The sequence below is a fragment of the Salvelinus fontinalis genome, chromosome 2 (assembly GCF_029448725.1).
Source record: "Salvelinus fontinalis isolate EN_2023a chromosome 2, ASM2944872v1, whole genome shotgun sequence".
Classification (NCBI taxonomy): Eukaryota; Metazoa; Chordata; class Actinopteri; order Salmoniformes; family Salmonidae; genus Salvelinus; species Salvelinus fontinalis.
In genome coordinates, this window is record NC_074666.1 from 66,270,142 (window position 1) to 66,285,286 (window position 15,145).

General features: G+C 44.7%; 1 protein-coding gene across 2 annotated transcripts in view; it reads right to left on the bottom strand.

Moving 5' to 3' along the window:
* Nucleotides 1–15,145, bottom strand: part of cpt1a2b (carnitine palmitoyltransferase 1A2b) — a 54,026-nt gene that overhangs the window by 22,209 nt on the left and 16,672 nt on the right. For both annotated transcript variants that reach the window (XM_055882798.1, XM_055882787.1), the window contains exons 9-13: nucleotides 12,272–12,359; nucleotides 9,274–9,469; nucleotides 7,360–7,548; nucleotides 6,195–6,300; nucleotides 5,531–5,647 (exon numbers count right to left, since the gene is read on the bottom strand). In XM_055882798.1, coding sequence (XP_055738773.1) covers nucleotides 5,531–5,647; nucleotides 6,195–6,300; nucleotides 7,360–7,548; nucleotides 9,274–9,469; nucleotides 12,272–12,359 — 696 coding nt within the window. The remainder of the gene's footprint in view (nucleotides 1–5,530; nucleotides 5,648–6,194; nucleotides 6,301–7,359; nucleotides 7,549–9,273; nucleotides 9,470–12,271; nucleotides 12,360–15,145) is intronic.

The following is a 15,145-nucleotide window of genomic DNA, read 5'->3' on the forward strand; positions in this document are numbered from 1 at the left end:
CATCATTCCTAAATGGAAGAAGTTTGGAAACACCAAGATTATTCCTAGAGCTGGCCGTCCGGCCAAACTGAGCAATCGGGGGAGAAGGGCCTTGGTCGGGGAAGCGTCCAAGAAGCCGATGGTCACTCTGACAGAGTTCTAGAGTTCTTCTGTAGAGATGGGAGAACCTTCCAGAAGGACAACCATCTCTACAGCACTCCACCAATCAGGCCTTTATGGTAGAGTGACCAGACGGAAGCCACTCCTCAGTAAAAGGCACATGACAGCCAGCTTTGAGTTTGCCAAAAGGCACCTAAAGACTCTCAGACCATAAGAAACAAGATTCTCTGGTCTGATAAAACCAAGATTGATCTCTTTGGCCTGAATGCCAAGAGTCACGTCTGGAGGAAGCCTGGCACCATCCCTACGGTGAAGCATGGTGGTGGTCGCATCATGCTGTGGGAAAGTTTTTCAGCGGCAGGTGCTGGGAGACTAGTCAGGATCAAGGCAAAGATGAACGGAGCAAAATACAGAGAGATCCTTGATGAAAATCTGCTCCAGAGCGCTCAGGGCGAAGGTTCACCTTTCAACAGGACAACGACCCTAAGCACACAGCCAATACAACGCAGGAGTGGCATCGGGACAAGTCTCGGAATGTCCTTGAGTGGCCCAGCCAGAGCCTGGACTTGAACCCGATCTAACATCTCTGGAGAGACCTGAAAATAGCTGTGCAGCAATGCTCCCCATCCAACCTGACAGAGCTTGAGAGGATCTGCAGAGAGGAATGGGAGAAGCTACCCAAATATAGGTGTGCCAACCTTGTATCGTCATACCCGAGGAGACTCAAGGCTGTAATCACAAAGGTGCTTCAAGAAAGTACTGAGCATAGTGTCTGAATACTTATGTAAATGTGATATTTCAGTTATTTATATTTAATACATTTACAAAAATTTCTCAGAACTTGTTTTTGCTTTGTTATTATGGGGTATTGTGTGCAGATTACGGTAATGTGGAAAATAACAATTTAATACATTTTATAATAAGGCTGTTACGTAACAAAATGTGGAAAAAGTCAAGGGGTCTGAATACTTTCCGAATGCACTGTAGGTGGTAGAGATAGAGTGGAGGGAATTTCCCCCGATTGTCTGACTGTTGTGGGTCGGTAGAAACAGAGGAGGAAACGGAAAACTCCAACCGCAACAAACAGACAGAGAGAGAGAAAGCGCGAGAGAGATGCCACTTCTCTCAGATGAAAAAAAAAAAACTGATGAAAGACAAAAAGAGAAGGCCTCTCATCTAGGGCTGTGGTGGTCATGACATTTTGTCAGCCGGTTATTGTTATGCAATCATCACCTCGGAAAGCACTGTCCATTTTGTTTTGTTAGGCTTTGAAACAACATCCACAACGACCATGTTTTCCACTCGGTTTCAACCTGTCCATGAACTTTTGTCTTCAAATTGATCAATCGCAGTGAGGTGACTTTTAAAAGCACATACTGTTTTCATGATGTGATTTTGGATTGCATCTGAATTGATGTCAGAGTGGTTGAAGGGAAAAGAACCCCGAGTACCAGGCCATTAGCAACCTGATAATCATTTGTGAGTTGGGTACTACCAACGTATGTCCAGAGTGCATAAAAGGAGATTATCGTGACTTAACGGCCACATAGAATTTTACTGCGGTCATGACTCATGATTGCCGGTGTGGCGGTAATACAGTCACTGCAACAGCCCTACTTTCACCCAATCGTGGCTCACGGAGGTCATGCTAACATTGTGCCCCCTAAAAAATAAAAATAAATAAAATAAAAAATAAAATAAAAATAAAAACATTGTGCCCCATACTTTGACTGAAATATTAAACTTAAGCCACTGAATTGGTTCCTCAACATGTATTAATTGTGGTTCAGGACTGTCAATGGACATTAAGTCGTGGAATGAAACAGAGAGAGGAACTGATCCAAGCCTTAAAGAAAGAGGATAGAGGGAGCTGGACAATGTTTTACAGGATGTTTCAAGTGACACTAAACACGGACACACTCCCCTCCCAAAGGATATCTGAGGCAAGGTTTCCATTAGCCGGCAAATCACCTGGAGAAAAAAAATCCCATTGCAAAATTATGCTTTTTATTCATTAATCGAAAAAGCAGTCAATGGAAATACTTTTGACAGGTAAAGAGTAGTGGTCGATAGGTTCATTTGCCTTATTTTGTGGAATTAAAATTGGCCTGTGTATTTTTGTTAGTCAGCATAGAGCCTATTTTGAGCGGGATTTCTCCTGCACGATTAAAAAGAGCTACTGGTAATTGAAGCATGCCTCCCATTCACCATTCAAGTGCAGGGCAACAGGCTATCAGATCTTCACCCACCACTTAACAATGTGAGTTGGAGGCAGTAGCCATTTTGAAATCACACTTCATTGTTTTATTTCATATTATGAGGCATCGTTTACCTTGCTTCAAATGAGCATATAGGAAAAATCCGACCATGAAAACGTGGAGGCAATTTAATAGGCGGCGTGTGAGTTGCAAGTTTGGGGACACTTAGAATTTATCCTACCATTTTTACCATTCTGAGTGACAGTTATGATGTACATATGCAGATTTGCGTGGAACAGCTTCATTTCAATACTGTTTTCGTTTCTTAAAACCATGACAAAAAAACGAAAAAGTCAACTAATGAAAGATCACTAGCCTCTGCCATTTGATACACCGTGATCCATTGGTGGCTAAAGAAATGAACGCATGGAACTCATAGCTAATACAGCAGTAGGCTTTTAACTTCCATTTCTCTTTGCCACTGAGGATTGGTGATTATCGATGGGGAGATTTGGAAGATTTTTCAAATAGCTTACTGTGAGGACTATATTTTTAATATATCATCATTCGCAATGATGTAAAAAAAAAAAACACACACTTTCCTACATTTCCGTGCAGCAGGACAGGTACATCTATGCGTGCTCACGCGTTCCCTCAACATTATCAGGACATAGAAACCAGATACATACTCATTGCTCACATGGAGCATTCCAAACAAAAGTGGAGCGAGTTGTGAACTCGATAAAGAATGTTTCCATTCCGAGAATGAGAACGGTAAATGTAAGCAATCTAAGGGGATTAATGCTACATTTACTACTGGTGTCATATGTAATGGGAATTTAAACATTTTTTTTCCTAAAGGACAAACAATTCACACAATGACATAATGAATGTGCAAGAACTGGCGGGAGATTCACCTGTATCGTCACCAGACACGCCTCCCCTCCTTATTGTCTCGACATTATCTTCACACGTATTTTTTGCTTTTCACTGTCAGCCGAAACTCAATAATCAGCTAGGCCTACCACACGTGCTGCCCAAATTGCGGGCTTCCCAAATAAGCATAGGCCTACAAGCATTTTTTTTTGAAGAAGCTAATTATCCTTGATTCCTCTGTGGCCAAGTCATGCTTTCTGGTGAAGTATTTTGAACGATTTTAATTATTTCTATATAAACAGGAGTAATTATATAATGTTGGCGAAAGTATTTCCATTCTCCCCCGTTCTATTGGTTTTCATATAAATGTTATTTTGTTGTCCAGAAGCCAAAGGCACAATCCTAGTCATATTAGCAGCACATCCTAGTTGTTGTATCTTAAGAGACCCCCTCTTTCTAAGATTCTAACAGAGATTTCTCATCTCTGTCACATGTGGAACCGCTATCAGGTGGGCTGTTTAGAATGTTGTTTCCCCCAGGTGGGCTGTTTAGAATGTTGTTTCCCCAGGTGGGCTGTTTAGAATGTTGTTTCCCCCAGGTGGGCTGTTTAGAATGTTGTTTCCCCAGGTGGGCTGTTTAGAATGTTGTTTCCCCAGGTGGGCTGTTTAGAATGTTGTTTCCCCCAGGTGGGCTGTTTAGAATGTTGTTTCCCCCAGGTGGGCTGTTTAGAATGTTGTTTCCCCCAGGTGGGCTGTTTAGAATGTTGTTTCCCCCAGGTGGGCTGTTTAGAATGTTGTTTCCCCCAGGTGGGCTGTTTAGAATGTTGTTTCCCCCAGGTGGGCTGTTTAGAATGTTGTTTCCCCCAGGTGGGCTGTTTAGAATGTTGTTTCCCCCAGGTGGGCTGTTTAGAATGTTGTTTCCCCCAGGTGGGCTGTTTAGAATGTTGTTTCCCCCAGGTGGGCTGTTTAGAATGTTGTTTCCCCCAGGTGGGCTGTTTAGAATGTTGTTTCCCCCAGGTGGGCTGTTTAGAATGTTGTTTCCCCCAGGTGGGCTGTTTAGAATGTTGTTTCCCCCAGGTGGGCTGTTTAGAATGTTGTTTCCCCCAGGTGGGCTGTTTAGAATGTTGTTTCCCCCAGGTGGGCTGTTTAGAATGTTGTTTCCCCCAGGTGGGCTGTTTAGAATGTTGTTTCCCCCAGGTGGGCTGTTTAGAATGTTGTTTCCCCCAGGTGGGCTGTTTAGAATGTTGTTTCCCCCAGGTGGGCTGTTTAGAATGTTGTTTCCCCCAGGTGGGCTGTTTAGAATGTTGTTTCCCCCAGGTGGGCTGTTTAGAATGTTGTTTCCCCCAGGTGGGCTGTTTAGAATGTTGTTTCCCCCGGTGGGCTGTTTAGAATGTTGTTTCCCCCAGGTGGGCTGTTTAGAATGTTGTTTCCCCCAGGTGGGCTGTTTAGAATGTTGCTTCCCCAGGTGGGCTGTTTAGAATGTTGTTTCCCCAGGTGGGCTGATTAGAATGTGGTTTCCCCAGGTGGGCTGATTAGAATGTGGTTTCCCCAGGTGGGCTGTTTAGAATGTTGTTTCCCCAGATGGACTGTTTAGAATGTTGTTTCCCCAGGTGGACTGTTTAGAATGTTGTTTCCCCAGGTGGGCTGTTTAGAATGTTGTTTCCCCAGGTGGGCTGTTTAGAATGTTGTTTCCCCCAGGTGGGCTGTTTAGAATGTTGTTTCCCCAGGTGGGCTGTTTAGAATGTTGTTTCCCCAGGTGGGCTGTTTAGAATGTTGTTTCCCCAGGTGGGCTGTTTAGAATGTTGTTTCCCCAGGTGGGCTGTTTAGAATGTTGTTTCCCCAGGTGGGCTGTTTAGAATGTTGTTTCCCCAGGTGGGCTGTTTAGAATGTTGTTTCCCCCAGGTGGGCTGTTTAGAATGTTGTTTCCCCCAGGTGGGCTGTTTAGAATGTTGTTTCCCCAGGTGGGCTGTTTAGAATGTTGTTTCCCCAGGTGGGCTGTTTAGAATGTTGTTTCCCCAGGTGGGCTGTTTAGAATGTTGTTTCCCCAGGTGGGCTGTTTAGAAAGGTTTCCCGCGAATTGCATTTTGGCAAATGTTTGAAAATTACGTTTTATTGGCTGTTTCATTACGAGTTACATGCTCTGAATTACCATAATGTAAATGTGATTTCTGTTATTCTGATCACAGTGGGTGGATGCCCTAATGGGTTACGCACCCAATGTATATGTGTCCGGTAAATTTCTCAAATGGCCGGTAAATTTGAATCTTCCCTGTCATGTTGTCCGGCGCCACATTTTCCTAACGGAAACCCTGGTCTGAGGGTGTGTTAGGGAACGATGCACACACCCAGCACTCTCACCTCCACGGGGATGTCCCAGGTGAGTCTCTGAGGGGGCGGTAAGGAGCGCTCCACCTCTCCCTTACAGTGGCCGTCCTCTGTGTAACCCAGTTGGAAGGCATCTGTGGCCAGGGTGAACTGAGGACAGATAAGAGAGCAGTTGTTACACACACACACACACAAACACACACACACACACACACACACGCAAACACACAAAGTTCAGTGGCTTCACCATTCACAAAGATTATAAAACACACAGAAACTTGACCTGCCAAAAACTGATAACAAACATGTTTATCCTCTTCCTGGTTGAGCAAATCCTGAGAATATCCAGTTTGGAAAATAACTGGAAAATCCTGATCTGGGCTATGCTCTATTTAACCACAGGCCCTTTTAGCCACATATCTTGCCATATGTAGTCTACCTCACACATACACTAAAATCTGCAAGATCGGATAATTCTAAATAAAACCAAGTGCTTGATCGCCATTGAGGACAGGTCATTTGGGCTGTCAAGGGGAATCTCCCCTCCATCTTTTTAACCTCATTAGCTCCAGCACCATACTAGTGTCTACACAATGTGAAAACGGCACATTTCTATGTTTTGTAGCTAAAAAGAGAAGAAAAAGGCCCTAATAAAATGCTATTTGATTATGCCTGTTTGACAGATAAACACACACACCTCCCACAGGTGTGCCACTGTCGGGGCGTCGGCCCAGGAGTGCTCTGCATTCAGCCCATTCTTCCCATTCTTGTACACCACCACAGAGAAGGACTTATCAAACCACCTGAGAGACCGAGAGAGGGGGGGGGGGGGGGGCAGGAGAGAGGAGAAAGAGATAGATCAAGAGATAGAGAGAGATATATATATAGATCAATTAGCTCAGTGTTTTCCGTTTTGAGAGTTGACCACACACTATCAAAGCAGAATGTATACATCCTTTGACCACCCACCACTGTCCTGTTCCAGCCAAAACATCAGACTAAAATGGACTCATTATTCATCAATCTCATTGAGAGTTCAATACTGTATTGTATGAGAGTGCCATACAGACAGGAATCCACTGGAACTCAGACACAGATGTGAAGCACTTGATTTGGAGGAGGGAGAGAAGAGTGTGTACAAGAGGAACTTCGGCCTAGTGGCGACGATTCTGAACAACCAGAACCATGGATGGGATATATCCCTCAATTATTTCACTAAACTGGTGCTCTTGGACTTATACAACATTTGCTGCTAATTCAATCAGGTTGTCACATACCATGTTTGTGTGTGTGTGTGTGTGTGTGTGTGTGTGTGTGTGTGTGTGTGTGTGTGTGTGTGTGTGTGTGTGTGTGTGTGTGTGTGTGTGTGTGTGTGAAAGGAAGAGGGGATAAAATGGACCAGATGAAGACCATCTGTCAACAAAGACATCGTGCTCTCTTCATTGTGCATAATTCAACTCAATCTAGATAACCGGTAAGCTATGATAGAGGTGGCACCCTATTCCCTATATGGTGCACTACTTTGGATCAGAGCCCTATGGGCCCACGCCTTGGTCAAAGGTAGTGCACTACAGTATATAAGGAATAGGGTGCCATTTGGTACATGCCTAGTACCAGACCCCCTTGTAGAAGAGTGTGATGGATTGAATGTTCTTTCGTTGCGTGGTAACTGGGGAAAGGCAGAGTTGGACACTCTATAAAACTGGTCCTTATTCACTCCCATAGCCCTTCCAGTTGGCTCCATCCTGTCAATGTTGACAGATCTGTAAGGTGTTAGCAATGAGGTGGAAGCTTCGCCACGATTCTACATTTCTACTAAATAGAAGCTCATCTTAACACGCCTGCGCCACACAGTCACACACCTGTCATAACATTTCCCGTGGAGGAGGGACTTGGCGTAGCGGTCCAGGTTTCCCACGGGGTCTTCTCCCATCATTCCTTGCTCCTCGTCGTCCAGGGTGACAAAGAAGGCGGCTCTCTCGATGCAGTCCAGCGAGCGCTTGTTCACCCCTGAGCTGAAGTACTGCTTTCTTACGGCACACCACGGCACCCTGGGTAAAAACGCATCCAAACCACGCCAAAACTTCATTTCAAAAAGGTAGACTCAACAAGATGACATCGTCAACACAGAGTCTACTCTACTTCTTACTTACAGAAAGACATCAATATCAACAGCAACCAAAACGGGCAAGAATCCTCCATTGTTACTGAACAAAGGGGAACATGTTTCCCTTCTGCAACCCACTCCCTACAGAACAGTGTGCATGGTGATAATGGGCACGATAGAATACTTGACAGTAGAGTGAAAGTGATCCCACGGGACATGCCAGGACAAAACACCCCATAATCAGACTAATTCAACCGTGTGGCTGTAACTGTTCCTTGCTCAAAGGCGGAACCCTGTCAGCAGTCATGACGAGCTGAAGATGACTAAAGATACAATGGCGAGAGGAAAAGTGTGCTGCTACTGTACCACACCCGCACCCCCCAGGACAGAAGGTGAGTTTTTAACTCCGTGTGTAAAGTCCTACAGAAACAGACGGGAGCGCCACAGTGTACCAACAATTGTGACGTGAACAGAGTTGTTTTACGCGTCTGCACGGGTGTCGTGTTTCAAGCGTGTTTGAGAGAGAGTGAGAGAGAGTGCGAGGGAGAGAATCCTACTCATGATTATTGTTCCAACTTACCACAATCAAAGCCCAGAATAGCTCTGTTGGTGTACATAGACCATAACTGCACAGATCATTAACAACATTCAGTATAATTGCCCTTAATCCTACGATAATGCTTGTGTTATGAGAGCAGTAGTGGTCCGGTTTAGCAGGTTTTAACCAATAGTGCTTTAGTTGTTTTATCTTATCATAAACACACACCCAGACAGCAAATGGTACACATCGTTTTATGCATTCTCCTTATATATGAACTCGTCTTTTTCCCCCTTTTTTCTTACGTCCCCCAAGCACCTACTCGATCATCTTCTTTCTATTATATTCCTCTGACCGCTGTCCCTCCTCTCCTCTTTCACTTCATCTCACTTTTAGCCTCACTCCTTCCCCTCTCCCTCAGTTCAGTTCCCTTCCCTCCAGGCATTCTCAACCAACACACTCTCCATTTCGCTTTTCCATCCCCCCCCTCTCGTTTGCTTGCGCTTCCTTTAAAAATGTTTAGACCCTTCGTCTTCTCTTCCTCTTCGTGACTTCTCCATCTCTCGGTTGACTCCGCTCTGCACCCTTCCTTTCCACCATGTTGTCCAAGTTGTGATCAGACCACTTAAGACTCTTGTGGCCATTGAGGTGACCGACAGAAGCTCTTACTTGTCTGTGGTATCCTGCAAACCTAGGTTCAAATACTATCAGAAATCATTTCAAATACTTGAGTTGTGCTTGATTGAGCGCGCTTGGCTCAATGGACCAATACAATAGACCGGAAAACAAAAACCCTGCCCACTTGGCACTCCAGGCTGGCTAGAGTGAACGGTGAAAGATTTCAAATCATATTTGAACCCACGTCTGTTATCCTGCAGTGCAATCCTTGCCTGATGTCTCAAGCCAAAGTCTGCACATCTACAGCCGTCTCAGGCATAATGAACATGAAGCTCAGTAGGGCCATCTAGTAGCCATACATCGGATCATGCAAAACACTGCACTGTCATACTTAGGGGGATATCCGGGTGGTGGAAAATGCAGAGAACTGTATTTGCAGTGTAAACATACACCTATGTGTACAGATGCTCACGCACACAAACACACCCCTCTTCCCCCCACCACTATAGACACCTGTCTCCAGCAGTCAGTGCTCCCAGCCTGTCCTCTCCAGGTCCGGGGGGTGAAGGGTCATCTAGCATCCTCTGGATCTGGTACTCTATCTCTCTAGGCGAGAGGAGACGCCCCGCCTTGTACACCCACAGCCTGAAGTAGCGCCCCCGGTGGTAGACAGCCACAAATTCACTGTCCTGCCAGTGCTGCAGCACATCTGGAGAGGAGACACACGTCGAGAGAGAGAGAGAGAGAGATGCAGAACACTACGCATTTTTATTTGATTTTATTTCACCTTTATTTAACCAGGTAAGCTACTTGAGAACAAGCTCTCATTTAAAACTGTGACTAGGCCAAGATAAAGCAAAGCAGTGCGACACAAACAACAACACAGAGTTACACATGGAATAAACAATAGTACAGTCAATAACATAATAGGAAAAAAAGTACGTCTATATACAGTGTCTGCAAATGGCGTGAGGTAAGGCAATAAATAGGCCATAGTAGCGAAATAATTACAATTTAGCAGATTAACACTGGAGTGATAGACGAGCAGATGGTGATGTGCAAGTAGTGATACTGGTGTGCAAAAGAGCATTAAAGCAAATCAAAACAATATGGGGATGCGGTTGGCAGATTGCGTGGGCTTTTTACAGATGGACTATGTACAGCTGCAGCGATCGGTTAGCTGCTCAGATAGCTGATATTTAAAGTTAGTGAGGGAAATATAAGTGTTCAGCTTCAGCTATTTTTGCAATTTGTTCCAGTCACTGGCAGCAGAGAACTGGAAGGAAAGGCGGCCAAAGGAGGTGTTGGCTTTGGGGATGACCAGTGAGATATACCTGCTAGAGCGCGTGCTATGGGTGGGTGTTTTTATCATGACCAGTGGGCTGAGATAAGGCGGAGCTTTACCTAGCATAGACTTATAGATGACCTGGAGCCAGTGGGTCTGGCGACGAATATGTAGCGAGGGCCAGCTGACTAGAGCATACAGGTTGCAGTGGTGGCTGGTATAAGGGGCTTTGGTAATAAAAAAGATGGCACTGTGATAGACTGCATCCAGTTTGCTGAGTAGAGTATTGGAAGCTATTTTGTAGAAGTTGAAGGATCGGTAGGATAGTCAGTTTTACTAGGGTATGTTTGGCGGTGTGAGTGAAGGAGGCTTTGTTGCGAAATAGAAAGCCGATTCTAGATGTTTGATAGGAGTTTGGAAGGAGAGTTTACAGTCTAGCCAGACACCTAGGTATTTGTAGTTGTCCACATATTCTAGGTCAGAACCGTCCAGAGTAGTGATGCTAGTCGGGCGGGCGGGTGCGGGCAGCGAACGGTTGAAAAGCATGCATTTGGTTTTACTAGCATTTAAGAGCAGTTGGAGGCCACGGAAGGAGTGTTGTATGGCATTGAAGCTTGTTTGGTGGTTAGTTAACACAGTGTCCAAAGAAGGGCCAGATGTATACAGAATGGTGTCGTCTGCGTAGAGGTGGATCAGGGAATCACCAGCAGCAAGAGCGACATCGTTGATATATACAGAGAAAAGAGTCGGCCCGAGAATTGAACCCTGTGGTATCCCCATAGAGACTGCCAGAGGTCCGGACAACAGGCCCTCCGATTTGACACACTGAACTCTGTCTGTGAAGTAGTTGGTGAACGAGGCGAGGCAGCCATTTGAGAAACCTGTTGAGGCTGAAACCTCAAGGGTGTTGAGTCTGCCAATAAGAATACGGTGATTGACAGAGTCGAAAGCCTTGACCAGGTCGATGAAGACGGCTGCACAGTACTGTCTTTTTATCGATGGTGGTTATGATATCGTTTAGTACCTTGAGCGTGGCTGAGGTACACCCGTGACCAGCTCAGAAACCGGATTGCACAGCGGAGAAGGTACGGTGGGATTCGAAATGGTCAGTGATCGGTTTGTTAACTTGGCTTTCGAAGACTTTAGAAAGGCAGGGCAGGATGGATATAGGTCTATAACAGTTTGGGTCTAGAGTGCCACCTCCTTTGAAGAGGGGGATTACGGCGGCAGCTTTCCAATCTTTAAGGATCTCGGACAATACGAAAGAGAGGTTGAACAGACTGATAATAGGGGTTCCAACAATGGCGGCTGATAATTTTAGAAAGAGAGGGTCCAGATTGTCTAGCCGAGCTGATTTGTACGGGTCCAGGTTTTGCAGCTCTTTCAGAACATCTGCTATCTGGATTTGGGTGAAGGAGAAGCTGGGGAGGCTCGGGCAAGTAGCTGCGGGGTGTGCAGAGCTGTTGGCCGGGGTTGGGGTAGCCAGGAGGAAAGCATGGCCAGCCGTAGAAAAATGCTTATTGAAATTTTCGATTATCATGGATTTATCGGTGGTGACCGTGTTACCTAGCCTCAGTGCAGTGGGCAGCTGGAAAGAGGTGCTCTTGTTCTTCATGGACTTTACAGTGTCCCAAAACGTTTTGGAGTTAAGCTAGCCTTTGCTTTCCTGACTGACTGTGTGTATTTGTTCCTGACTTCCCTGAACAGTTGCATATCGTGGGGACTGTCTGATGCTATTGCAGTCCGCCACAGGATGTTTTTGTGCTGGTCAAAGGCAGTCAAGTCTGGGGTGAACCAAGGGCTATATCTGTTCTTAGTTCTACATTTTTTGAAAGGGGCATGCTTATTTAAGATGGTGATAAAATTACTTTTAAAGAACGACCAGGCATCCTCGACTGACAGGATGAGGTCAAATCCTTCCAGCATATCCGGGCCAGGTCGATTAGAAAGGCCTGCTCGCAGAAGTGTTTTAGGGAGAGTTTGACAGTGATGAGGGGTGGTCGTTTGACCGCGGACCCATAGCAGATGCAGGCAATGAGGCAGTGATCGCTGAGATCCTGATTGAAAACGGCAGAGGTGTATTTGGAGGGCAAGTTGGTCATACCGTTGCCTAATTTCCTTTATGGTCAATGCTAACAAATAACGATTCCAAAACTGACTTGTGTGTGTGTGTGTGTGTGTGTGTGTGTGTGTGTGTGTGTGTGTGTGTGTGTGTGTGTGTATTACCAGTCTCCTCTCCTGGAGTGCGAGTAGTGTTGAACATTCTCTCACACTGAGCTGCGCACAGAGGGATGACTGTACCTGGAACACGACTCTGAGAGAGTGATTGAGAGAGAGAGAGAGAGAAAAGAAACTGTTCTGTAGTTACAGTATCTTCGCATTGTTTAACCTCAAACGCCATTCATTTCATCCATGACAATATGAATTTAAGAATGAGAGAGAGAACGAGAGAGGAAGTGGAATATTCATTGACGACAGTCAGATGCACAGTTCCTTAAAAAAAAAGACCACATCAGCAGAAAAAAAACGAGAACTTGATTAACGGTCCTTCAAATGACACTTTCACAGAGCTACTTTGATAAAATAGCCAGCTAATATGAGTAAATTTACCAAAACAACCCATTTTCAATTTCAGTATCCTTCATAAAGTAGGAATTGAGAAAAGGAGGGCAATGAGCAACTAAAAGAAAAGGGTGTTTAACAAAGTTGGCTGGCTATTATTCATTCATTTGACATTTTAAAGTACTAACTATCGAGATTTATTATAATAATTATTATTATCATCTATTATTAATGTATATATGTGTTGTTATTATTATCTGACTCATAACTCAGTGCTCCAGTTTGGTAAAATACTGTATCATTCCTGTCACCGATGTCAACAACACCAAATATTATGGATATAATAACAAGATGCATGTCTCTCCACCCTAACAATGGGAGTCGTTTTCCACAAAGCTGCACGCTGGGCTTTCTAGCTTTCACTTATCCTTTCTTTTGATTGGTGGATACATCTCATTATTGCAATCCTTTTTTGAATATTCAATGAGGGTTGTTGACGTCAACCGCATGTATTCAATGGAGAGAGATGTTATGCTACTAGCCTCATACCATGAATATGCATAGCCATCGAGACAAGTCTGATATAAAGTGTTTTTTTCTCAAAGTTGCCGGGATGTCACGTCTCCTACTTATATCAATACACTCGTCACAACTTAAGCGTCACAAAACTTCTATTCGTTTTAATAAACCTCAAGTAGCAAATATGCCATACATTTGTTCGTTGACCAAATTCAACACGCTCTCATTGACCTCCATACAAAAATCCCTTGCTTGGTGGGCGAAACAATGACAAAAGGCGCCATCTGCTGGAGGGAGACAGATGTTGCGCCGAGTTGGGTCTCTCCTCCTCTCTGACAACACCCACCCACATCTACAAACTGACACAGTGCTGTAAAACGACAGTTAGACAGAATCAGGTTTGACCAGCCACATAATGACTTCAGTTCCATTCATATAAACTATGTCTGCAGCAACAGCAGTCCAATACAGACAGTTAGGCGAGTCTCACTACAATACCGACGGGTTCCTTGGATCGTTAACGTGATACATTTTCACTGAATAATAACGGGCATAACCAGGTCAGCTCAGTACAGCTCGGCTTAGTAGTTAGAAAAAGGGTATAGCTCTTCACTGGTGGTGGTGTCGTACAGTGTACAGGGGGTATAGAAAGTCACCACCCTCTTTCAAAATGTTCACCTTTTGTTGCCTTACAGCCTGAAATGAAAACACATAAAATCAGACTTTTTCTGGCTGTGAATTATCCTTTTTTTTTTTTTTTTTTACTCTGAAAACGTATTAAAAGTAAAACAGTAAAATATCCTATTTGGATAAGTGAACACCTTCCCCTGAGTTAATACTTGGTGGAACCACCTTTTGCTTGAATTACAGCCATGGGTCTCGTTGAATACGTCTCTACTAACTTTGCACACCTGGACTGTGCAATTTTTCCCCATCTTTCCTTGCAGAATTGTTCAAGCTCAGTCAAATTGCATGGTGACCCCTCATTGACTGCAAGTCATTCCACAGATTCAATGGGATTTAGGTCGGACTCTGACTAGGCCAACTCAAGGACATTTACCTTCTTGTCCTTCAGCCACTGTACGGTTGCTTTGGTGATGAGCTTTGTGTCATTATCATGTTGAAACGTGAGCCATCTTTCCATTTTCAACTTCCTGGCAGAGGGCTGCAGGTTCTCCTGCACTGTCCATTTCCCCTTCTCTCCTGACAAGTGCTCCTGTCCCTGTTGAAGAGAAACACCCCCACAACAGGATGCTGCCACTGCCGTGCTTTACTGTAGGCGTGGTGTTCTTTACCGTAGGCGTGGTGTTCTTTACCGTAGGCGTGGTGTTCTTTACCGTAGGCGTGGTGTTCTTTGGGTGGAAATATGTTTTGGGTTTTCGCCAGACATCATTTTGCGTTCAGGCCAAAAAGTTCAATTTTGCTCTCATCTGACCACAGCACCTTTTGCCACTTGGCCTCGGAATCTACAATGCTCTTTTTGGCAAAGCCACCCTCCCACAGAGGCCAGATTTGTGGAGCGCTTGTGATATTTTGGTGACATGCACAGTCTTTGCCATAAAGGCCTGAAGCGCCTTCAAAGTAGCCATTGGCTTCTTGGTAGCCTCTCTGATCAGTCTCCTCCTTGCCCGGTCATCCAGTTTGAAGGGACGGCCTGATTTATGCAGGGTCTGGGTGGTGCCATAAAGTAAAATACAGTCCACTTCTTAATAATGGTGTTGACTGTGCTCTGAGGGATAGACAAGGCCTTTGAAATCTTTTTGTATCCATCCCCTGACTTTCCACAACTTTATCTCGTAGATCTTTTGAAAGTACCTGTTCTGCCAGTTGCACTACTAAATAGTGGAGTCCTCTATGAACAACTGGTTTTATTCTGAACTAATCAAAGTCACTACAATTGATCACGGATGTAGGCCAATTAGCTTGATTTGTGATCCAGAAGTTGGTTGGTTAAACCTCAGAAAGTTTGCAATTCTAATGGGTGGAGGTGGGGGGGGGTGTTCACTTATCCAAATAGAG